The sequence below is a fragment of the Erythrolamprus reginae genome, chromosome 1, assembly GCF_031021105.1.
Source record: "Erythrolamprus reginae isolate rEryReg1 chromosome 1, rEryReg1.hap1, whole genome shotgun sequence".
Lineage (NCBI taxonomy): Eukaryota > Metazoa > Chordata > Lepidosauria > Squamata > Dipsadidae > Erythrolamprus > Erythrolamprus reginae.
Window position 1 is genome coordinate 417,215,330 of NC_091950.1, and position 26,022 is coordinate 417,241,351.

Genomic DNA, 26,022 nt, shown 5'->3' on the forward strand with positions numbered 1-26,022 from the left:
GTAAACTCCTCAAATCCCACCTTTGTCGTCAGGCATGAGGGAATTGAGATATCTCCCCCGGGCCTATATAATTTATGTATGGTATTTTTGTAGGTATGTCTGCTTAAAATGGGGTTTCTTAACTACTTTAAATTTTAAATTGTAAATTATTAGATTTGTTATGAATTGTTTTATTATGTTGTGAGCCGTCCCGAGTCTACGGAAAGGGGCGGCATACAAATCTAATAAATAAAAATAAATAAATAAATAAATAAATAAATAAATCCCAATCTGACTCTCCTCTTTGAAGAATCCATTGATTTGATTCCATTTTTTTCCTATCCAACTTTGGATACCCACCTCCATCCCAGATACAGCCAGGGACCTGAGACCATGACAAATCTCTGAGCTGAAAATGGGTCCCACAAAGCAGATGCTGGGTGGAGAACCTTGGCTCAAGGCGGCCACAAACCGGTCCCAACTCTTTGGCGAGAGAGGTTGTGTTTAGACAAAGCGCCATGGACCAGCTGAAGGATGGCAGATGCTTCATTTAGTTTATCAGAAATAAACTTCCTTTTCTGGGTCCTTCAAACGGTGCCGACACAAATCTTTGAAGTGACGAGGGCGTTGTATGTGTGTGAGTGTGTGTCCACTTCCTGTGGCTTGACTTCCACATTGATATAGAAGATAATTTTTTTTAAATAAATAAATATCCCCGATATGAATCAAGTCCAAAATCCAGGGATGAACAAAAGAACATTGTGATTTGATTCATGTTCAGAGTATAAATCCATCAAGTTTGGCTGAAAGAGCCAAGCCCATGGGAGAATGCCAAAGATTTCACATCATCAATGCGGCTTTATTTTTACCCTGTTGCGGCTCTTCATTTGAGAATACGAGTTGTCCTCAGCTTATGACCAAAGCAGCTGAGGCCAACATTTCCGACGTTAAGTGAGGCCACTATCAGGTGGGTTGTGTCCCATTTGACATTCAATCTCGGAGAGCACCAAGAACTCTCATCACCTCGAGGCTCAACTACTGTAACGCTCTCTACATGGGGCTTGAAAAGTGTTCGGAAACTTCAGATCGTGCAGAATGCAGCTGCGAGAGCAATCATGGGCTTTCCCAAATATGCCCATGTTACACCAACACTCCGCAGTCTGCATTGGTTGCTGATCAGTTTCCGGTCACAATTCAAAGTGTTGGTTATGACCTATAAAGCTCTTCATGGCATCGGACCAGACTATCTCAGGGACCGCCTTCTGCTGCACGAATCCCAGCGACCAGTTAGGTCCCACAGAGTGGGTCTTCTCCGGGTCCCGTCAACTAAACAATGCTGCTTGGCGGGACCCAGGGGAAGAGCCTTCTCTGTGGCGGCCCCGACCCTCTGGAACCAACTCCCCCCAGAGATTAGAATTGCCCCCACCCTCCTTGCCTTTCGTAAACTACTTAAAACCCACTGAGACACTCTTTCCCCCTAGGCCCTTACAATTTTATGCATGGTATGTCTGAATGTATGTTTGGTTTTTACTTTAATGAGTTTTTAATTGTTTTTACTATTGGATTATTGTGTATACTGTTCTATTATTGCTGTTTGCCGCCCCGAGTCTCCGGAGAGGGGCGGCATACAAATCCAATAAATCAAATCAAATCAAATCAACTCCTCAGTTCAACTTTAAGCTACAAATTGACATCAACACAATTGAGAGAGTCCAGAAATATTTCACAAGAAGAGTCCTTCACTCCTCTTCTCACTACGAAATGCCTTACTCCGCCAGACTTGAAATTCTTGGTTTAGACAACTTACAACTCCGCCGTCTCTGTTCCGACTTAATTATACTGTAATTAAATTATACTGTAATTAAATCATATACCAAAATGTCCTACCTGTTAACGACTACTTCACCTTCAACCGCAACAACACATGAGCACGAAATCGATTTAAACTCAATGTCAACCGCTCCAAACTTGACTGCAAAAAATACGACTTCAGCAACAGAGTAATCAACGCCTGGAATGCACTACCGGATTCTGTGGTTTCTATTCCTAACCCCAAAACCTTTAACCTTAGACTATCTACAGTTGACCTCTCCCCCTTTCTAAGAGGTCTGTAAGGGGCTTGCATAAGCGCACCACTGTGCCTACCGTCCCTGTCCTATTGTCTACTTTTGTTACTTTTTATCATTACTTATCTAATGTTTTATTTGTACAAATTACCACTCTATAATTGTTTGACTAACTAACTAACTAACTAACTAACTAACTAACTAACTGATGAATGAATGAATAAATGAATAAATAAATAAATAATATTCCCTTGCATTTGTATTGTGTATTGTATTGTACAGTACTTGTATTGGAAGTTCCTGAATTCTTGGGTAAATATAGATCATAAAATCATCTACTACAATGTTCTATCTGTTAATAAATACTTCCCCTTTGCCTTGAAGATGTTATGACCTCTTCCGGAAGTGAATCCCATAAACCAATGACCCTTTGGGTGAAGAAATATTTCCCTTTATTTGTCCTCACTTGCCTACCTTTCTTATCTGTTCTGTCGGGCTCTCTGGTAGACTCCTCCCGAAAATTCACAGGTACAAATTTCAGACACACACACACGTTTGAAAATTCAAAACAATGTTCTTTATAATGAAAATTCACTTAAACTAAGCCCTCTTTTGGTATAGCAAAGAGCACTTGTCTCCAAACAAACTGGTAATTTGTACAAATCCCTTATCAGTTCTGTGATACTTAGCTTGCAGCTGTGAGGCAATTCACAGTCCTTCTTCTTTCACAAAGTGAAACACACTTTGCTCTGGTTTAGTTTCAAAGCAGGGAAAAATCAGCACACAAAAGGTCAAAGTCAGTAAAGTAGTCACGAAACACAATGATCAGATAATCCTCCACAATGGCCAAACCCACAGGCTGCTATTTATAGCAGCCTCACTAATCACTACAGCCCCACCCAACCACAGGTGGCCTCATTTTCTTTGATAATAATCTCTCAGTTGTTGTTGCCTATGCATCGCTCTCCGCATGCGTGGCTGTATCATTAACTCTTGTTCTGAATCCAAGGAGGAGCTAGATAATTGATCTCCTTCTGAGCTGTCTGCCACACTCTCCTCCTCCCTGTCACTCATGTCTTCCTGGTCAGAGGAGCCTTCATCATCAGATTCCACCGGGGCAAAACAAGCCTGCAGCATGTGGATGTCTCCCCCACATCCACAGGCCTTGGGGCAGGAGCTGGGCCAGAGCTAACCACAACATTACCTAAAGCACGATACCCTAATCCAGTGATGGCGAATCTATGGCACGGGTACCAGAGGTGGCACACAGAGACATATCTGCTGGTATGTGAGCCATTGCCCTAGCTCAGCTCCAATGTGCATATGTGTGCCAACCAGCTGATTTTTGGCTTGCACAGAGGCTCTGGGAGGGTGTTTTTGGCTTCCAGAGGGCCTCTGGGGGATTGGGGAGGGCGTTTTTACCCTCTCCAGGGAAACCTTTGGAGCCTGAGGAGGGCGAAACACAAGCCTACTGGGCCCACCAGAAGTTGGGAAACAGGCCGTTTCTAGCCTCTGGAGAACCTTTCAGAGGATAGGGGAAGCTGTTTCCCCTTCTCCAAGCCATTGAATTATGAGTGTGGGCTATCGCACATGTGTGATAACATGCGCTCTTTTGGAACCCAAGGAAAGAAAGGTTCAATATCCCTGTCCTAGTCATTTGAGACTGAAGGATGCCAATGTAAATCAATTCATGAAAGTTGTGGGGACCAGTGGCTGTTAGTTTTGATAGAAACATAGAAACACAGAAACATAGAAGTCTGACGGCAGAAAAAGACCTCATGGTCCATCTAGTCTGCCCTTATACTATTTTCTGTATTTTATCTTAGGATGGATATATGTTTATCCCAGGCATGTTTAAATTCAGTTACTGTGGATTTATCTACCACGTCTGCTGGAAGTTTGTTCCAAGGATCTACTTCTCTTTCAGTAAAATAATATTTTCTCATGTTGCTTTTGATCTTTCCTCCAGCTAACTTCAGATTGTGTCCCCTTGTTCTTGCGTTCACTTTCCTATTAAAAACACTTCCCTTCTGGACCTTATTTAACCCTTTAATATATTTAAATGTTTCGATCATGTCCCCCCTTTTCCTTCTGTCCTCCAGACTATACAGATTGGGTGCAATACGTTGGTGGTTGAATGCCTCGGAAGGCCATCTGCAGGGCTTCCTTGGGCGATTCGTTGGCTGCACCCATCTGTTCTTACAACCAACAACCATTGCTCAAAGAAGCCCACTCACTTCTCAGAAGATGACCAAGTCCAAAGGCTTCACGGCTAACAGCATCCATCCATCGGTCCTTATTTTGAAGCCAGCCAAGCTAGTATTAGTCAGCCTCACATCTAATGGGTAGCAAATTCCAAAGCTTAATTACACATTGCATTAATATACATATTTTTATCTCCTTGTTTTTTTCACTCTAAGGAAGTTAACTTCTAACATCTAGATGCAATCTGTGCTGTTGTTTGAACAGATGCTTCCTACAGAATCTCCCATCTGGCTGGAGATGTGAACTCATTTGAGATCAGAAGGAATTCCCCTGACTGTGTTTCTTCCTATCAAACGCAAGTTCCTTCAGTGGGGTTTACACAATTGTTGGGTGGGACCCATGCCTTGTTTGGGAGTCCAGGAATTGAGCTGTTCCTTCGCTTTCTTCCTTACTAGCATGTTTGCTGTCCACTGAATATCTAGAGATGGATTCTTCTCTTGTTATTTTTAAAATTTATTTTGAAGGTATCTGAGCAAATCTTTGCTGGGTTAACACTTTTGGTAGCCTTTGCAAAAGCCTCTAGAGATTCTCAATCATCCAGGTCATAGTTGGGCCAAAGGTGCTTTTTCAAGAACCAACTGTACTTTCTGGTTTTTCTTTAAAGATCAGAGCAGTGGTGAAATCCAAAAATGTTTTACTACCGGTTCTGTGGGTGTGGCTTGGTGGCTGTGTCAGGGATACTGGAAAATCCCCACTCTCACCCCACTTCTGGGGGAAGGATACTGCAAAATCCCTATTCCCTCCCCACTCCAGAGGGAAGGATACTGCAAAATCTCCTTTCCTCCCCACTCGAGGGGAAGGATATTACAAAGTCTCCATTCCCTCCCCACTCCTGGGGAAAGATACTATAAAATCCCCATTCCTTCCCCTTTCAAAGGGAAGGATACTGCAAAATCTCCATTCCCTCCTCACTCCAGGGGAAAGATACTATAAAATCCCCATTCCTTCCCCTCTCAAAGGGAAGGATACTGCAAAATCTCCATTCCCACACCGCTCCAAGGGAAGGATATTGCAAAATCTCCATTCCCTCCCCACTCGAGGGGAAGGATACTGCAAAATCTCCATTCCCTCCTCACTCCTGGGGAAAGATACTATAAAATCCCCATTCCTTCCCCTCTCAAAGGGAAGGATACTGCAAAATCTCCATTCCCTCCTCACTCCAGGGGAAGGATATTGCAAAATCTCCATTCCCTCCCCACTCCAGGGGAAGGATATTGCAAAATCTCCATTCCCTCCTCACTCCAAGGGAAGGATACTGCAAAATCTCCATTCCCTCCTCACTCCAGGGGAAGGATATTGCAAAATCTCCATTCCCTCCCCACTCCAGGGGAAGGATATTGCAAAATCTCCATTCCCTCCTCACTCCAAGGGAAGGATACTGCAAAATCTCCATTCCCTCCTCACTCCAGGGGAAGGATATTGCAAAATCTCCATTCCCTCCCCACTCAAAGGGAAGGATACTGCAAAATCTCCATTCCCTCCCCACTCAAAGGGAAGGATATTGCAAAATCTCCATTCCCTCCCCACTCAAAGGGAAGGATACTGCAAAATCTCCATTCCCTCCCCACTCAAAGGGAAGGATACTGCAAAATCTCCATTCCCTCCTCACTCCTGGGGAAAGATACTATAAAATCCCCATTCCTTCCCCTCTCAAAGGGAAGGATACTGCAAAATCTCCATTCCCTCCCCACTCCAGGGGAAAACCAGCTGGATTTTATCCCTGGATCAGGGTCACCTGAATGGTGCAAATTGGTGTGGTGCTTTCTTGGAAGATTCACTTAATAATTGCAGTAATTAGTTTAATGGTGGCAAAAAGATCATAAGATCAGTTATGACTCACTTGACTTGTTTAAGAACAAAAATGCTGGTTTCAATTGTGGACATAGATCGAGGACCATCTACATTGTTTCCAGGTGATTGTCTGGCTCTTCCTTAGTGACTTTTCTTACTTATATATATTTTTTTCAGGTTTATATTTTCACCGTTGGTTCAGCAGCTGTTCCAGCTCTAATATTTCTGTATATTTACCTATGTATTACAGTTGTAGCATTATTGTCCTTATCTTCTTTACTATCCCCTCTTATTGGTAATTTCATGATGATTATCATTAAATGTTGTACCCCATGATTCTTGACAAATGTATCTTTTCTTTTATGAACAGAGAGGATATGCACTAATGACAAATTCCTTGTGTGTCTAATGACACTGGACCAAATATTCTATTCTATTATATTCCATTCCATTTTCCCTGTGGTTCTGTTGTGTTCTGTTTCTTCTATTCTGTTCTGTTATTTTCTATTCCATTCCATATTTCTGTCTGCCGGGCTCTCTGGTAGGAGCCTCCCGAAAATTCAAGGGTACAAATTTCAGACACACACACACGTTTGAAAATTCAAAACAATGTTCTTTATCCCAAAAGTCAAAATAAACAAAGCACTCTTTTTATATTGCAAAGAGCACTCTTCCCAAAACAACCCGGTAGTCTGTACAATTTCCCTTAAGCAGTCATTAAGTACTTAGCTAGCAGCTGTGAAGAAACTTCACACCCCTTCTTCTTCCAACGAAGTGAGACACACACACACACACACACACACACACACGTTGCTCTGCTTTGGTTTCAAAGGGGTGAAAAAGCAACAAAGTCCAGCAACACAAGATTCCTGACGAACTCTGATCAGATAGTCTTTCACAAGGACCAAACCCACATGCTGCTATTTATAGCAGCAGCCCTAATTACTGGAGCCCCACGCAAACCACAGGTGGCCTCATTTTTTCTTGTAATAATCCTTTAGTTGTTGTCTTCTATGCATCACTCTAGTCATGCGTGGATGTGTTTCAGAATCCAAGGATGATGATGATGATGATGATGATGATGATGATGATGATGATGATGATGATTTATTAGATTTGTATGCCGCTCCTCTCCGTAGACTCAGGGCGGCTCACAACAATAATAATAGCAATGTGACAATGTCAACTAATATTTAAAAAGCTTCTAAAAACCCATCATTTAAAAACCATGCAACACAAACATACCATACATGAAACTGTTGGAGCATTCAAACTTCTGGAGGCAAGTTGTTCCACTGGTTAATTGTTCTCATGGTCAGGAAATTTCTCCTTAGTGCTAAGTTGCTTTTCTCCCTGTTCAGCTTCTACCCATTGCTTCTTGTTCTACCCTCAGGTGCTTTGGAGAATAGCTTGACTCCCTCTTCTTTGGGGCAATCCCTGAGATATTGGAATACTGCTATCATGTCTCTCCTGGTCAAAATGGGTGAACAGTGCAGTCAGGCGGTAGGGAAAGCAAGTAGGATGCTTGGCTGCATAGCTAGAGGTATAACAAGCAGGAAGAGGGAGATTATGATCCCGCTATATAGAGCGCTGGTGAGACCACATTTGGAATACTGTGTTCAGTTCTGGAGACCTCACCTACAAAAAGATATTGACACAATTGAATGGCTCCAAAGACGTGCTACAAGAATGGTGGAAGGTCTTAAGCATAAAACGTATCAGAAAAGACTTAATGAACTCAATCTGTATAGTCTGGAGGACAGAAGGAAAAGGAGGGACATGATCGAAACATTTAAATATATTAAAGGGTTAAATAAGGTCCAGGAGGGAAGTGTTTTTAATAGGAAAGTGAGCACAAGAACAAGGGGACACAATCTGAAGTTAGTTGGGGGAAAGATCAAAAGCAACATGAGAAAATATTATTTTACTGAAAGAGTAGTAGATCATTGGAACAAACTTCCAGCAGACGTGGTTGATAAATCCACAGTAACTGAATTTAAACATGCCTGGGATAAACATATATCCATTGTAAGATAAAATACAGGAAATAGTATAAGGGCAGACTAGATGGACCATGAGGTCTTTTTCTGCCGCCAGTCTTCTATGTTTCTATGGTCCTTCTTTTCATTAAACTATGAATGAATGTCATGATTTGTTTCGCAGGTAGTCTTCCCATGAAGACCACATCATGGTGTTATTTCCCTATAAAAAATGATGAGTAATTTAATTTTTAGAGAAGCTGCCTCTCAAATGTTTCAATGATGAATCGGTCGACGGTGTGAGTTGCATCCACAGTATTTAATTTGCTTGAATAATATACTTACAGATAGACAAGTTCACTCCATATACAGTTACTTGGACTTTTTTTTAATACAGTTCATATTCCAATACATTAATACTTTTTTTTCTCCTTTAAATTATTTACACAGTACTTATGTACACGGTCTTTCTAAATTCAGTGCATTGTCAATAGGTTTTATACAATAATTTACAGAGAGAACATAGTTAAACAGTTAACTTAAATCGTTTGTTTTATTTTCCTATTAAATTTAGGAATTAATTTAACCTTTTTTTTCTTAAAAAAAATATATTAATCATTACAACTAATGTAACAAAGCATGGCAGGTTAAAGACGAGGCGAGTTGATCATGCTGTGTTGGAACTTAAAACCAAACCATTTCAAAAGAAACCAAGAGATGAACAGGGACGTGGAAACGATCTTCAACGAGGGGCAGTGGTGAATGTGCCCTCCTGTTTTTTTTAAGTAGGGGTTTTTTCCATGCTCAGAGAGGTCAAGACAGTGGACACAAGGGGCCAATGCAGTGTTAAAATCTCTCCTCCCTCCCCCACCCCTGCAGCATTTGGCTACCCCACTAAGTACATTACAAGATTGACAGGCGTCATACTATGCGTTCAACAGGATGCTGGCTTGGTTTTGGCAAAAGGGGGGTGTCGCGCTATTAATCACATAGTGGTGGCACCCTTTAAAACCGGGGTGGGGGCAGGCATGGGAAGTTGTTTTCAGGAACTATGCTGGGCTAGACTTTCCTGAAGGCCTCATCAGCGGGGATTATGGGACTTTATAGGTGGCTATGGTGGCTTGTTCCTTAGCATGACAAGCTAAGTCTAGGGTCTCCAAGCTTGGCCACTTTTAAGACTTGTGGACTTCAACTTTTCAGAATTCCTCAAGCCAGCTTTGCTAAGGAACTCTGGAAGTTGAAGTCCAGAAGTCTTGAAGTTGCCAAATTTGGAGAGCCCTGAACTAAGAGACCCTAGGTCCTTCTTCTCCACGACAGCTGGGTTTTAAATGACCCCCATCTGCAAATATTCACACACATGTGCACACCAATGGGAGTGATAAGGTCCTCCACACAGCGGCCACTGGATGATGGTGGCACATGACAGGTAGATTAAGTTCCACAGTTCATGCCTGAGTTGCTCAGACCACAAATAGTTTCAATGAGACAGAAAAAACAATACCCTGAGCAACTATCAACTGTTGTATTCTCCGGTAGTATTTCTCAACCTTGGTGCCTTGAAGATGGGTGGACCTCAGTGCCCAGAATCCCGCAGCCACCATCTTTTAAGTTAGTGGCTGGGGGATTCATTCATGCTGAGTGGAATTCTCCACTTAGCATGAATTAAGATCTGGGTTGCTTACTGGCTAGGGGATTGTGGGAGTTGAAGTCCACCAATGTTGAAGCAGGCCGGATGGGGACTTCTGGGAGTTGAGGACAGACTAAAATGTTAAGCTCCACCTGACCCTGCAATCCTTCCTCACGTTTGCCATTTAAGAAGACACTGAACCTTCTTTCTAATGTGAAGTTAGATGAAGCCACAATGACCTGGAACTGCCAAAAAAAATGAGAATTTTAAAAAGTCTTCTGTAAACACCGCAGTTGGAAGGAGATAACGAAAGCTAAGCAATTTTGCTTGGGGAAAATCAGCTGAAAGAAATGTGAATTTTTGTCAGTTCTTAGTAAGGGAAGGGTTGACAGGACCAGTTCAAAGAACAGCGGGAGGGCGGCTGAGATTATAGTATGCGTTCCTTTTTTCAGAAGACAGAATAAAACCCTGCATATAAATGAGAAATCTATCTTGTTAGGAGGAAGAAGGCTGGTTATTGACTTCTCCCTGGTAGATTAAAGATTTCGTTTTGCATAAAGAAGTCACTTGTTCAACTAAATCTTTCTTTCCAGTATTTTAATAGCAGAGTCCTACATACTACAGATTTCCAATTAGTGGCAAAACTCACCTTTACGGCTCTTTTGAAAATCTCACTATGAGTTGGTTCAGAGACTTTGTTTATGAAGAAATGATGATTTATCCTAACCTCTGATGATCAACCTTATTTAATCATCGGATTGGAACAGGTGATGAATAAGGAAGGAGATGGGTGTCTTGATTTAGGGCTCGGCTTAATAAATGCAGATTTAGGAAGGATTTTCAAATCGAACCATTTTCAGCTCACCTGAAAGCGGGAACGTTGCCGTCGCTCCCTCATTATCCTGCTCTCTCGATCCATTTCCATTCAGGCAGATGCAAATGACTGCCAGTTTAATGCCTTTTTTCATTGTATTATTAAAATGTATGCAGCTACGCACCTCACTGCTCTGACGCTGACCTGCAAGAACAGCTAAAGGGCGATTTCCATCGAAAGATGGTTAAAAACCCCGCAAGGTGCCTAAAGTGGGTTTGAAGTACAAATATTCCTTCCGGGGACAATGCTGATTGATCAAAAGCACAACCAGAAGGGATGCTTCTCCATCGCCGATGGTCATCGTTCAGATGGGCTAACTTTGCTTTTTGAAAGAAAAAGAATAGAAAGGATACACACCTAAGCATGCACACAGCTATCCCCCAAAAATGAACTCTGCTACATTTTTGTTATTATTTTTAAAGTGCAATTTAAAAAAAAAAACACATCGTGGCTGGCACTCCCTCCAATCAAGGAAGAGAGAACAATATTTGGGAGGGCTCTCTCTCCCTTCAAAAGTACTAGGAATCTTGAAGAAGGGCCCATTCATCTTGAACCCCACCTTGTGAGGGATGGCTACTTGGGGGGGGGGTCCTAAAAATCAAGATGGTAGTGTCACTGCCCTTATGAAGCCCCATCTCTTGCACACATGAAAGAAGTAAAAAAAGGGGGGGGATTTGGATCACAGTTACCAATACCATCTTGAATTTTTTGACCTTCCTTCGTCAACGACATCCCTGCCTATAGTCCTCCTTGAGTATGCATTTCCTATCAGCTATCATTGATACATTATTTGCTTAAATGCTCAATTAGGCTGCATTGTTTCTTGGACTTAAAGTTTGGGTTGGATTGGGTTGAGTTCACTGGCTTGGATTGGGTTGAATTCGGTTAGGTTGGGTGGAGTTGCATTAGGTTGAGTTACAATGGGTTGGGTAGAGTTGCATTGGGTTAGGTTGAGTTGAGTTGTATTGGGTTGGGTTGAGTTGCATTGGGCTGACACATAGGGTTGGGTTAAGCTGAGTTGCATTGGATTGAGCTGAGCTGAGTTGCACTGGATTGAGTTGAGTTGCATTGGATTGAGTTGAGTTGCATTGGGCTGACTTGTGTAGGGCTGGGTTGAATTGGATTGAATTGGGGAACAGATTCCTGCTTTAATTTTCCAAGTCTCAACAATGAGCAGTACACTAAAAAAAAAAAATCAGGAGTTGGCTTCTTCTGAATTAAAGACATAAATTCAGGAGGCAGCATAACCACATTGGCAAAATATTTTCATAACTAGCCCATATTTCTCACCCAAGTACCCTCTAGTAAACTGAAAAATACTTGGCTCTTAGAACATCCCAATCCATCCAAAGTGGAGATGTATACAAATTATTAGCCCGTTCACTGAACACACACCCCAGCAACAACCTGGTGCTGCCTCCATTTCAGAGCCATTTCAGAGCTGAAAGCCAAAAGGATTGGAACAATTCCACAAGGTCAAAAAAAAAGAGAGAGAGAGAGAGAGGAAACTTTATTCTCAAGGCAACGGAAAGGAACTGCTAATGAATACATCAAGTGAGAAAATGAACAGCAGGGAAACTTTTGGGGGATTGTTTGCCGTTTTGTGTGTGCCTCTTCTCGTGGTAATGGACAAAAAAAAACCTTCAGAAAAAGGAGGTAGAAATTTCATGTTGTCAAACAACACTACAAGTTAATCATCAGCCATCGGAAGAGAGCTTCCCCCAAAGTCTCCCCCGAACCACAACTTACTTCAGAGGTCTCTAAGAGCAAATTGGTCAAAGGAACGAACAGACTACGGTTATTCTGCCCCTTAACTGGATTCTCTTTCTTAAAACTAGTCCCAGCTTGCTGAGGTCAATCCAGTTTAAAGGCTGAAGGCAAAATAAAACAATTGAACCAATGGGTGTTCCCCCAACCTCTGGGCTTGGAGCACAAGAGATGGAAAAGAAAGCAAACGCCATCTGATAAATGCTCGCTTTAATTAGGGTTTCTCTTTCTCCCCCTGTTTTTTTTTTTAAATTTTATTTCGTTTTTTAATTTCCTTTAGTTGTGCTTTCAGGTCACAGGAGGAAAATAAAAAAATAGTAAAATAAAATAAAATAAAAATTACATCTAGCTCTTCTGCTCAGTAAAAAAAAAAACACCAAACTTTTTCTTCCTTTCTTGCCAGCCCTGTGGTGCCAATCTCCTCGGACTAACCTTTGCAAAACCCGTTTTGCTCATTGCAAGACACAGTACTTTTTGTAATCGGACTCAAAGTCTTCATCCATGCTACTGGTATCGGCCATATTCTTGCCCTCAATCTTTGGCAAAAATTGTGCATAGTCCACTCCTTGCTGTTCGTAGAAAAGGATGTAGGCAGAATCTGTGTCGATTTCATCAGGATGCAATTCCTGAAAGGAGGAAGAGGAGGGGCTTATTAGGGAGCAGCCGATGAAATAATACCATTTTTTTCTTGTCTTTTAATTACTCTAATCCTTTGCATCAGGGTGGAGTCAGTGCAACTGAATGGAGCTGGGGGTTTAGTGGCTGGATGTCTGTCCTATCGCCAAGGCAGAGTTCGCAGCTGATATACCCAGCTTTACATCTCCACTCCTTGTCCACTCAGCGAAGTGGTGGAAGTGATGTGCCGGTGCCTGGAGGCTGTTGGGGTCTGGATGGGTGTCAACATACTCAAGCTCAACCCTGATAAGGTTACTCCCTTGTGGGGTGCCTCAGGGGTCGGTCCTCTCCCCCCTGCTATTCAATATGTACATGAAAACACTGGGTGAGATCATCCAGGGGCATGGGGTGAGGTATCATCAGTATGCCGATGATACCCAGTTATACATCTCCACCCCATGTCCAGTCAACGAAGCAGTGGAAGTGATGTGCCGGTGTCTGGAGGCTGTTGGGGCCTGGGTGGGTGTCAACAGACTCAAACTCAACCCGGATAAGACGGAGTGGCTGTGGGTTTTGCCTCCCAAGGACAATCCCATCTGTCCGTCCATCACCCTGGGGGGGGGGGGAGTTATTGACCCCCTCAGAGAGGGTTAAACATAGAAACATAGAAGTCTGACGGCAGAAAAAGACCTCATGGTCCATCTAGTCTGCCCTTATACTATTTTCTGTATTTTATCTTAGGATGGATCTATGTTTATCCCAGGCATGTTTAAATTCAGTTACTGTGGATTTATCTACCACGTCTGCTGGAAGTTTGTTCCAAGGATCTACTACTCTTTCAGTAAAATAATATTTTCTCATGTTGCTTTTGATCTTTCCCCCAACTAACTTCAGATTGTGTCCCCTTGTTCTTGTGTTCACTTTCCTATTAAAAACACTTCCCTCCTGGACCTTATTTAACCCTTTAATATATTTAAATATTTCGATCATGTCCCCCCTTTCCCTTCTGTCCTCCAGACTATACAGATTGAGTTCATTAAGTCTTTTCTGATACGTTTTATGCTTAAGACCTTCCACCATTCTTGTAGCCCGTCTTTGGACCCGTTCAATTTTGTCAATATCTTTTTGTAGGTGAGGTCTCCAGAACTGAACTAGGTGAGGTCTCCAGAACTGAAATAATACCATTTTTTTTCTTGTCTTTTAATGACTCTAATCCTTTGCATCAGGGTGGAGTCAGAGCAACTGAATGGAGCTGGGGGTTTAGTGGCTGGATGTCTGTCCTATCGCCAAGGCAGAGTTCGCAGCTGATATACCCAGCTCTACATCTCCACCCCATGTCCAGTCAGCGAAGCGGTGGAAGTGATGTGCCGGTGCCTGGAGGCTGTTGGGGCCAACAGACTCAAGCTCAACCCTGATAAGACAGGCTGTGGGTTTTGCCTCCCAAGGACAATTCTATCTGTCCATCCATCACCCTGGGGGGGGGAGTTATTGACCCCCTCAGAGAGGGTCCACAACTTGGGTGTCCTCCTCGATCCACAGCTCACATTAGAGAAACATCTTTCAGCTGTGGCGAGGGGGGGGCCAAGGGAAATATTTATTCACCCAGAGGGTCGTTGGTTTATGGAATTCACTTCCAGAAGAGGTCCTGACAGCTGTCAGCCTTGATAGCTTCAAGGCAGGATTAGACAGATTCATGGATGCTAAATGTATCGGTGGTTATTGAAACAGATGTCCATGTGTCGCCTCTATGGTGGTTGAGGCAGGCAGGATTCCCTTGGGTCCCATTTGTTGGGGGTCAAGGGAAAGGGAGGGTTTTGCCTTCTCTTTCTGCTCAAGATCCCCAAATACAATTGGTGGGCCGCTGTGTGACACAGAATGCTGGACTCGATGGGTTTTAGCCTGATTCAGCAGGGCTCTTCTTATGTTCTTATAGGTGATAACCAACACCTTGAATTGTGCCCGGAGACTAATAGGAAGCAGTGCAGCTTGCGGAGCATAGGTATAACATGGCTCTGTTAATAAATTGGAACTTGGAGGAAGGCCAAGGTTTGGACTCTGACTTATTTCTCGGATGTTTAGTGGGAATCTGACAGTCCTGAAAGCATGGTGGCTCATTTCAGGGCCCTGGATGTTCTATGTAACGGAAGCTCTTGTCAGAAGCTACTGTTCTTCACCGTAAGCCCAGAGGTGAAATGCTACTCATTATTACTGGATCATCCAAACGATGAACTGGTAGATCCTCCAATCAACTGTGAAATGATCAGCTGTGCTGCACGATGCAGATTAGCTATTTGGACAGGGAGTCATTGCTCACAGTCACTCATGCCCTCATCACCTCGAGGTTTGATTACTGCAACGCTCTCTACATAGGGCTACCTCAGAAAAGTGTTCAGAAACTTCAGATCGTGCAGAATGCGGCCGCGAGAGTCATCGTGGGGCTTCCTAGATTCGCTCATGTTTCTGCAACACTCCGCGGCCTGCACTGGCTGCCGATCGGTTTCCGGTCACAATTCAAAGTGTTGGTAATGACCTTTAAAGCCCTACATGGCATAGGGCCAGAATACATCCGGAACCGCCTTCTACTGCACGAATCCCAGCAGCCGATAAGGTCCCACAGAGTTGGCCTTCTCCGGATCCCGTCGACCAAACAATGTTGTTTGGCGGGCCCCAGGGGAAGAGCCTTCTCTGTGGCGGCCCCGGCCCTCTGGAATCAACTCCCCCCAGAGATTAGGACGGCCCCCACCCTCCTTGTGTTTCGCAAATTACTCAAGACCCACCTTTGTCGCCAGGCATGGGGGAGTTAAGATATTTCTTCCCCATGGCCATTACAAGTTATGTATGGTATGTTTGTGTGTATGTTTGGTTTTTTATAATAAGGGTTTTTAGTTGTTTTATTAAATTGGATTGTTACATGTTGTTTTTTATCATTGTTGTTAGCCGCCCCGAGTCTGCGGAGAGGGGCGGCATACAAATCCAATAAATAATAAATAATAATAGCTAGAAAGCAGGGTTTCGTGATTTCTAGCTAATCTAAATCGCACGGCAAAGCTGATCCCCCTTCGCTGTTCTACTTATCATTGCAGACTCTGATGGCTTCAAAATTGCTTCTTTCTAAGCGCTGCATGGTTGGGCGCATGGCACGCACGCACGCACAAAGCATGTGCGAAGCGAACTGGTAGTAGACTTCAAAGGATTTCACCCCTGTTTAAGCCCGCACAGTGGCTTACCTTACAGCTGCTGTCGTTGTAACAGTACCACTTGTCGTTTGGGTTTTTGGCATAGGTGACATAATGGCCTCCTCCCATAATTCCTGAATGGCACTGGAAGAGAAGAGAGACAAGACACTAAAGTTATTCCCTGATCCGAGTCCTCCATCCTTTCTTTCCTGCCAGAGGAAAAGGGAATTAACCGGGTGCGATGGCGATACCATTTTAAAAGGTGGTGACTTCTCAAAAGTTGCTTTTTCCAAAAGACAACTGGACTTTCTTAGTTTTTTTTTCTTTGAAAGCATTTCGTTTCCCATCTAAGAAGCGGCTTCAGTTCTTAGATGAGAAGCGAAAGGTTTTCAAAGAGAAAACTCTCTTAACAACTGTCTTGTTTTATATCTCAGAGGACCTCTCATGGACTATGAATGTTAATACGCTTGTGAAGAAGGCACAAAAGAGGCTGTACTTCCTGAGAATGCTCAGGAAGCTAAATTTATCTCAGCATCTACTGTTGTCTTACTAGCACAGCACCATTGAGAGTGTCTTGACATACAGCATTCTAGCTTGGCATGGGAGCAGCTCTGTAGCGAACAAAAAAGCTCTACAGAGAATTATTAAAACTGCCCAGAACGTCATTGGGCTCCAGCTACCTGCCCTGGATGACATCTTCACCTCTCGCTGTTCTAGGAAGGTGCATACCATTCTCAAAGACTCTTCTCATCCTGCTTACAATCTCTTTGAACTGTTGCCTTCTGGCAGAAGATACAGAACAACTAGAACTCGGACCACACGTTTCCTGAATAGTTTTTATCCCAGAGCTATACTCGCACTTAACAACGAACTAAAGGGTCACCATCAGTGAACTGTTGGACAATATTACTCAGTTTCTCATGTAGATGGTTGAGTGGTTCAGGGTGGGGAATTTTGTAGTGGGTGGGACATTTTATTCTATTTTTTATTCTATTTTTAAATTTACCTATTCTGATTTAATGTATGGTGGGACTGGTCCCTGGGTGTCACACGGCTTTCGTTGACAATGACAACTCGTTGCTTGACAATGACAATAAATTTATTATTATTATTTAGCGACAGAAATTCTGGGCTCAAATTCTGGTCATTGTTGTTGTGAGTGGTCCAAGTCCAGCTCAGCTGGTCACGGATTTTGAGGAGGATGAGCTGGGCCCGTCTGGGTATCCTAGGCCAGTGTTTTTGCCAGCTGAGTCTGCGAGTGAGAGTGAAGGGGAGTTGGAACCTGGGGAACCAACAGAGATTTTAGAACCTCCAGCTATGGTAGTGTTGGAGTCAGAAGATGATGGGGACATTGAGGACCCTATATTAGACGCAAGAGTCAGAAGAATGAGAGCCAGACATGAATATCTCTATAGACGAGGGTCTAGATATGGAATATCTCTATAGGACATTTGGCCACCCCTGGCAGTATATAAGACAGGCTGATGGGGAAAGGGGGCGTGGAAAACAATGTTCGTAATGAAGGACAGAGCTTGGGAGCTGAGAGACTCTCCTGTTCTTTTGGATCCTTGATTCTGGCTTATGTTTTGAGCTGAAAAATGTCTTTGGACTGCCGTGAGTACACTTGTTAAGGAATTAACATCAGATTGGAAGATTTATAGCCTTCTGGCTAGCAGCCTAGATTTTCCCATTATCTATCGCAAATGAGAGACTGAAGCCAGCTTCCAATTCCAATGACTTAACTTTTGTACTACAGAACGGTGGAAAAATATATTTTGCTGTGCTAGCTCTTAAATTCTCAGTGTGCATTGGGTCATTATTCCTAGAAATTGGGCCAGCCAGGCAGTTGTCATTAAGCCTGGATGGACACTGCTGGACCCCCTGCTCTTCCCTTTGGTATGGTGTAAGTGCAGCCCCTCTGGGCCTTTCATGCAGTAGCTCAGCCCATATCTGAGCTGGGACGAAACCCAGCTGGCAATTGGACACCTACAAGATGGCAATTGGACACCTACCGAAATTGCATATAAGTTATAAATGGGATTAATACAGATTTCTCCTCTTTGGTCATCCGCCAGTTCTTCTTCCCGGCGGGCTTCTAGGGGACCGTTGAGACTGTGGTTGCTGGAGGAGCTCAGCGTGCAAAGGTATCCATTGGATAGCTGCCCCTCATTGTCCTGAGCAGCCACTGGTTCTCCCGAACCGTCCCCCAAATTCTGCTGCTCCCTGCCCGGGGAGTCCAATGTGGCCTTTGGATCTGGCTGGGTACCGTTCTCTCGACTCGTGTCCAGGTTCTCTTTGCTGCTCGACAGTTTGTTTTTACAGAGTTGGGGGAGACGAAGGCGCCCCTTACTTCTGCCCATAGTCCTGGGGCTACTGGTGGGGCTCAGGTTTTTATTGGCCGAAGAGCCGGATGTGCACTTCCTCGTGGAGGATGGTGACGCTGGGAAAAAAAGAGACGGGGTGAGTGCTTTGCAGATGGATGAGTGTTTTTCAACCGTGGCTACTTTTAAAAGAGGTGTGGACTACAACTCCCAGAATTCCTCAGTCAGCCGTCCTTGGTGAAGAATTCTGGGAGTTGAAGTCCACACCTAAGAAACTGGCCAAGGTTGAGAAACACTGAAAATAAATCAATCCTCCTCACCTTGATAACAGGCAGCAACAACATCTTATTAGGTAAGATGAAGGGTATTCTTCAAAAAACCCAAATCAGGTTGGATGCTTTCTCTTATCTCAAGCTACCTCGCAGAGTTGTAGTAGAGAAACTGGCCCAAAATCACCCAGGTAGCTTTGATACCTAAGGTGAGACTATAACTCACAGTCTCCTAGTGATTAGCCCAAAGTCACCCAGCTGGCTTTCATGGCAAAGGAGGGACTAGAGCTTACTGTCTCCTAGTGACTGGCCCAAAATTATCCATGTAGCTTTCATGCCTAAGGTGGGACTAGAATTCACCATCTCCTGGTGATTGGCTCAAAGTCACCCAGCTGGTTTTCTAGTCTAAGTCGGGTCTAGAACTCACCGTCTCCTGGTGATTGGTCCATAGTCGCCCAGATGGCTTTCATGCCAAAGGCAGGCCTAATTTAATGTTATTTATTGTACAGTGGTACCTCGGTTCTCGACCACAATTCGTTCCAGAAGTGTGGTCGGGAACCGATTTGGCCGAGTACCGAATTAATTTATCCCATAGGAAATAATGGAAATGGATTTAATTGGTTCCCAGCCCCTGTTGACTCGCTGGGAACCAATTAAATCTATTTTATTTTCTATGGGATAAATGTTACCGCCGGGGGCGGCTGCAATCCCGGCAGCTTCAAGGGGCTGAGGAGCTCTATAAGCACTCCAAGCTGCAGGAAGGGTGGGGGCGGCTGCAATCCCGGCAGCTTCGGGGGGTTCCTTTCCTCAGTGCTTCGTCTTGTTACCTGTAGGTAGCTGCAAAAACTTTCTCCTTCCCGGCAGCGGCAATGGCAGCAGCTTCCCTTCGAGTAGCAACAGCACCGGGAACGTCAATTAATGAAGGGAAGCTGCTGGAGCGGCGACAACTGCTGAGATCGCTCCGGCGGCTTCCCTTCATCACATGACGTTCCCGACGCTGTTGCTACTCGAAGGGAAACCGCCGCTGTTGCCGCCGCCGGGAAGGAGAAAGTTTTTGCAGCTGCCTACAGGTAATAACACGAAGCACTGAGGAAAGGAGCCCCCCAAAGCTGCCGGGATTGCAGCCGCCCCCACCCTTCCTGCAGCTTGGAGCAGTTATAGAGCTCCTCAGCCCCCTGAAGCTGCCGCCGGGATTGCAACCGCCCCCGGTGGTAACATTTCGGATAATGAACAAAATTTTCTGTGGCTGTTCGGTATCCGAATTTTTGTTCAGATACCAAAGGAAATTTTTGCTGAAAATTTTGTTCGGTATCCGAAATGTACGACAACCAAGGCATTCGAGAACCGAGGTACCACTGTATTTCTATGCCACCCAACTCCCAAAGGGCTCTGGGTGGCTTACAAAAGGATATAGAAAATACATTTAAAAACATCATAAAAGATTTATTTTTTAATTAAAACATCACATACATACATATCATTCAGGCCAGATTTCGCAATTGTGAGATCAACGGCCCCAAGCCTGCTGGGTAAGCCAGGTCTTCAATGCTTTTCAGAAGGCCAATAGAGTGGGGGCAGTCCGGATCTCAGGGGGTAGTTGGTTCCAGAAAGCCGGGGCAGCCACAGAGAAGGCCCTTCCCCGTGGGCCCGCAAGCCAACACTGTTTAGCTGATAGGACCCGGAGAAGACCAACTCTGTGGAATCTTACCGGTCGCTGGGAACTATGACATAGAAGGCGGTCTGGAAGATAACCTAGAACTTACGATTTTTAGAATGAAAGACTTTACTAGAACTTATTAGAACTTTTCCAGTCTGGTGCCTTAACCACTAGGCCAAACTAGCAGATTATCTTGAGTGCCCAAAAGAAAAGTGGGGCATTTATCAAATAGATTAGATAGGTGGGTCGGTAGTTAGGTAGTGAGACAGTAAGGAAGATGATCTTGTTAGCGATATGCAGGATCAGTCGCGTGAAAAAATGGATTGAAACATTTTTTAAAGTCCAGAACATCCAGATAACATGTGGAAATGGTGTATAAGGGGAGCAGCATCAGATCTCCAAAATTCTGTTATTCTAGCTAATCTCCACCAAAAAGTAGTTTTGCCTTCCCTGTGGAATGGATGCCCTGCAATTTCTAAAGAGATCTTTAATGCACTTCGTGGGGCTGACACGGATGGTTTGATGGAGAGAGAGAGACAGGAATTGGCTTGTTGTGTGGTCTCCCCTCCCTCCTTGGGGTTGCTTCAATGGGACAGTTTGGAGACTGTGTGGCTCCTTTCAATGTAAGTAAGTTCGTTCAAATGGTGTTTTTGATACGTTCGTAACTGGGGGAAGAACAGGACCATCCCAGTCAGCTTCTGACAAACAAAGACAACAGGGGAGCAGGATCCACTTAATGACCGTGTGGCTCACTGAATGGCAGTGATTCACTTAACAACCATGACCAGAAAGTAGGGTGAGGCTCACAACAACCGCTTTGTTTAGCCATGGAAATGGTTGTAAGTCGAGGACTTATCGTGAATCCCTTCCTGATGGGGACCAAGCAACTTTGGTTTTGACGCCTTCCGGGACGAGACCCCAGACTCCTACCTCTAATATTATTTACGATGCCCGAAGGGTTGAGAGACGAAGGGTTGTGGGTGAGGACGTCGCCCTCTCCAGCCACAGTGCCGCTCCGCTGCTCCAGCCTCCGGCACTCCTCCGGCAGAATGAGGGGCTCCGCGGGATCGTCCGCCTGCGGAGTCAGCAGCTTTGGCGGCCAGCAGCTCGGGTCTCGTGGCATGAGGAAGGCACTTGGGTCAAAGCTCTCGCGAGGAAACTTGACGATTTTTTGGGATTTTATCCAGCGGCCGTTGACAAACTGGAAGCGCTTTAAGTGGATGATCTGGAGTGGAAACAAGCAAGAGGGAAGTCGGGTGAGGGCCTCCTTGTTCAAATGCCTCTCGTTTAAGGCACAGGGGTCCGACCTCGGCAACTAGAAGCCTTGCGGACTTCAATTCTCAGAATTCCCTCGCCAGCAAAGTTAGAGTAAACTGTGCTAAACTTATTATCATTATTATTATTAAAGAATAGGGAAGGGAAGGGAGAAGGCTAAGGGAAGGGAAAGGGGATGGGAAGGGGGAGGGAAGGAAGGGGGAAAGGAGTTGGGAAGTGAAAGAAAGGGAGGAGAAGGGAAGGGAAGAAAGAGGGAAGGGAAGGAAAGGAAAGGGAAGAGAAGAAGGAAAGGGAAAGGGAAAGGAAGGAAAGAGAAGGAAAGGGAAGGTAAAGGAAAGGAAAAGAAAAGGAAAAGGAAAAGGAAAAAGGGAAGGGAAGGGAAAGGGAAAGAAAAGAAAGGGAAAGAGAAAGGAGAGGGAAAGGGAAAGGGAAAGAAAAAAGGGAAAGGAAGGGAAGAGGAAGGAAAAAGGGAAGGGAAGGCAAAGGGAAAGGGAAAAAAAGAAAGGAAAAGAGAAAGGAGAGGGAAAGGGAAAGAAAAAGGAAAGGAAAATAGAAAGGAGAGGGAAAGGGAAAGGGAAAGAAAAAGGGAAAGAAAAAAGAAAGGGAAAGGAAGGGAAGAGTAAGGAAAAAGGGAAGGGAAGGCAAAGGGAAAGGGGAAGGGAAAGGAAAAGGGAAAAAAAGAAAGGGAAAGAGAAAGGAGAGGGAAAGGGAAAGGAAAAGGAAAAGAGAAAAAAGATAGGAAAAGAGAAAGGAGAGGGAAAGGGAAAGGGAAAGAAAAAGAGAAAGAGAAAGGAAAGGAAAAAAAAAGAAAGGGAAAGGAAGGGATGGGGAAGGAAAAAGGGAAGGGAAGGCAAAGGGAAAGGGGAAGGAAAAGGGAAAAAAAGAAAGGAAAAGAGAAAGGAGAGGGAAAGGGAAAGAAAAAGGAAAGGAAAGGAAAAAAGAAAGGAAAAGAGAAAGGAGAGGGAAAGGGAAAGAAAAAGAGAAAGAGAAAGGAAAGAAAAAAGAAAGGGAAAGGAAGGGAAGAGGAAGGAAAAAGGGAAGGGAAGGCAAAGGGAAAGGGGAAGGGAAAGGAAAAGGAAAAGGGAAAAAAAGAAAGGGAAAGAGAAAGGAGAGGGAAAGGGAAAGAAAAAGGAAAGGAAAAGAGAAAAAAGAAAGGAAAAGAGAAAGGAGAGGGAAAGAGAAAGAGAAAGGGAAAGAGAAAGGAAGGGGAAGGGAAAGAAAAAAGAAAGGGAAAGGGAAAGGAAAGGGAAAGGAAAAGGAAAGGAAAAGGAAAGGAAAAGAGAAAGGAAAGGAAAAAGGAAAGAAAAGAGAAAGGGAAAGGGAAAGGGAAGGGAAAGAGAAAGGGAAAGAGAAAGGAAAAAGGAAAGGAAAGGAAAGGAAAAGAGAAAGGAAAGGAAAAGAGAAAGAGAAAGGGAAAGGAAAGGAAAAGAGAAAGAAAAAGGAAAGAGAAAGAGAAAGGAAAAATGAAAAGAAAAAGGGAAGGAAGAGAGAAGGAAAGAGAGTCCTGGTCAGAAACTCTGCTTGTCATGGCTGAAGTCAGAAAAAGAGACAACCTGCCGGCCTACCAGGATTGGGGGCAGCCTCCACAGGTCCAGCTTCTTGGTGGCCACGCAGTGGGTCCTGCACTTGGAGCAATAGTACATTTCATCGTCCCCCAGCTCCTCCTCGCTGGTGAAGGCCCGCAAGCAGCTGTCCAGGTTGATGGGCTCGGCCTGAGCACGCTGGCTCTGCTCCACGCTTCGGTGCTCCTCTGCTATCTGGAGACCGGAAGGAAACCGGAGGGTGAGAGAGCTTTCTGCAAGGGCTTCCCTCGGTGTGGAAAGCAATCCCCCAGCCCAGGGGTAGGCAAAGGTGGCTCTTCTATGACTTGTGGACTTCAACTCCCAGAATTCCTGAGCCAATCATGCTAGCTCAGGAATTCTGGGAGTTGAAGTCCACATGTCATAGAAGAGCCAACTTTGCCTACCCCTGCCCCAGTCCTTCCCCTTTCTTCTCAATCCTGTGCAGAATCCCTCAGTCTCTTCCAAAGAAGTTCTCCAGCATCAAATGCACCTCTGTGAGGAAACCCCCTAATTTTGGCCACTCTAGGACTTGACCCCCTCAGAGAGGGTTCGCAACTTGGGCGTCCTCCTCGATCCACAGCTCACATTAGAGGACCATCTTTCAGCTGTGGCGAGGGGGGCGTTTGCCCAGGTTCGCCTGGTGCACCAGTTGCGGCCCTATTTGGACCGGGACTCACTACTCACAGTCACTCATGCCCTCATCACCTCAAGGCTTGACTACTGTAATGCTCTCTACATGGGGCTACCTTTGAAAAGTGTTCGGAAACTTCAGATCGTGCAGAATGCAGCTGCGAGAGCAATCATGGGCTTCCCCAAATATGCCCATGTTTCTCCAACACTCCGCAGTCTGCATTGGTTGCCGATCAGTTTCCGGTCACAATTCAAAGTGTTGGTTATGACCTATAAAGCCCTTCATGGCACCGGACCAGAATATCTCAGGGACCGCCTTCTGCCGCATGAATCCCAGCGACCAGTTAGGTCCCACAGAGTGGATCTTCTCCGGGTCCCATCAACCAAACAATGTCGCTTGGCGGGACCCAGAGGAAGAACCTTCTCTGTGGCGGCCCCGACCCTCTGGAACCAACTCCCCCCAGAGATTAGCATTGCCCCCACCCTCCTTGCCTTTCGTAAGCTGCTTAAAACCCACCTCTGCCACCAGGCATGGGGGAACTGAGATGCTCTTTCCCCCTAGGCCTTTAAAATTTTATGCATGGTATGTCTGTATGTATGATTGGTTTTTATATAAAGGGTTTTTTAACTGCTTTTTAGTATTGGATTTTGTTGTACTGTTTTACTGCTGTTGTTAGCCGCCCCGAGTCTGCGGAGAGGGGCGGCATACAAATCCAATAAATAATAATAATAATAATAATAATAATAATAATAATAATAATAATAATAATAACTTGTGGATATTAATTCCACGCTGGCTGAGGAATTCTGGGAGTTGAAGTCCACAAGTCATGAAGTGGCCACGACTGGACAATCTCTCAGGATAAACCTAGTGCCAAGCCAAATCCATCATTTTGAGTTAGAGACTGGCCTGGCCGCGAGGAGAAAGTACTGTGGGAATTGGGGAGGGGTGATACTTATTGATTCACTTAACAACTTCCTTGCTTGGCCACGGAAATTCTGGGCACAATTACGGTTGTAAGTCGAGAACAATTTGTCTGCAGTCATTGTATTGTATTGGCAGTTCTGTGTTAGCAAAAACTTCAGAAGAGAAGGATTTAGGGGTCGTGATTTCTGACAGTCTCAAAATGGGTGAACAGTGCAGTCAGGCGGTAGGGAAAGCAAGTAGGATGCTTGGCTGCATAGCTAGAGGTATAACAAGCAGGAAGAGGGAGATTGTGATCCCCTTATATAGAGCGCTGGTGAGACCACATTTGGAGTACTGTGTTCAGTTCTGGAGACCTCACCTACAAAAAGATATGGATAAAATTGGCCGGGTCCAAAGACGGGCTACAAGAATGGTGGAAGGTCTTAAGCATAAAACATATCAGGAAAGACTTCATGAACTCAATCTGTAGAGTCTGGAGGACAGAAGGGGGGGACATGATCGAAACATTTAAATATGTCAAAGGGTTAAATAAGGTCCAGGAGGGAAGTGTTTTTAACAGGAAAGTGAACACAAGAACAAGGGGACACAATCTGAAGTTAGTTGGGGGAAAGATCAGAAGCAACGTGAGAAAATATTATTTTACTGAAAGAGTAGTAGATGCTTGGAACAAACTTCCAGCAGACGTGGCTGGTAAATCCACAGTAACTGAATTGAAACATGCCTGGGATAAACGTAGATCCATCCTAAGATAAAAATACAGAAAATAGTATAAGGGCAGACTAGATGGACCATGAGGTCTTTTTCTGCCATCAATCTTCTATGTTTCTATGTCATGTGAAAGGAACAGGCCTGGGATTGACCCCCGAAAGGGTTTGGTTTCTTTACCCGTTCTTGTGAGGTCTGGTAGCGGAGGTGAAGCGCGGTAGGATCCCAGTCCACAGCGAGGTTGGCGTTCCCCATCAGAGCCCTTTCTTCCGTGCAGTCGATTTTACACCCGTAGCAAAACCTATATGGGAGGCCGGGAGGACAAGAGACGGTGAACAATGGGCAAGAGAGGAAAGCTATCACTTCAGAAGGATCGGCCCTTCCCACTGACACCAACAGAAGGGCCAGACTCTGGACCCCTGTCGGCCAAGGAATACCGGCTAGCGGGATCCAAGAGAAGAGCCTTTTCTGCTATGGCTCCCGCCTTCTGGAACATTGTGCCCCTCGAGGTGAGGTGGGTGGGTGGGTGGTGGGAT

At 44.6% G+C, this 26,022-nt stretch overlaps 1 protein-coding gene across 7 annotated transcripts in view; it reads right to left on the reverse strand.

The window, feature by feature from the left end:
* Positions 1-8,380: 8,380 nt before the first annotated feature.
* USP32 (ubiquitin specific peptidase 32) overlaps positions 8,381-26,022 on the reverse strand; it is a 339,894-nt gene continuing 322,252 nt past the window's right edge. For all 7 annotated transcript variants that reach the window (XM_070735365.1, XM_070735361.1, XM_070735360.1 and 4 more), the window contains exons 29-34: positions 25,667-25,787; positions 23,227-23,418; positions 21,317-21,611; positions 18,152-18,579; positions 16,191-16,283; positions 8,381-12,974 (exon numbers count right to left, since the gene is read on the reverse strand). In XM_070735365.1, the coding sequence (XP_070591466.1) occupies positions 12,801-12,974; positions 16,191-16,283; positions 18,152-18,579; positions 21,317-21,611; positions 23,227-23,418; positions 25,667-25,787 (1,303 nt within the window). In that variant the 3' untranslated portion in view covers positions 8,381-12,800. The remainder of the gene's footprint in view (positions 12,975-16,190; positions 16,284-18,151; positions 18,580-21,316; positions 21,612-23,226; positions 23,419-25,666; positions 25,788-26,022) is intronic.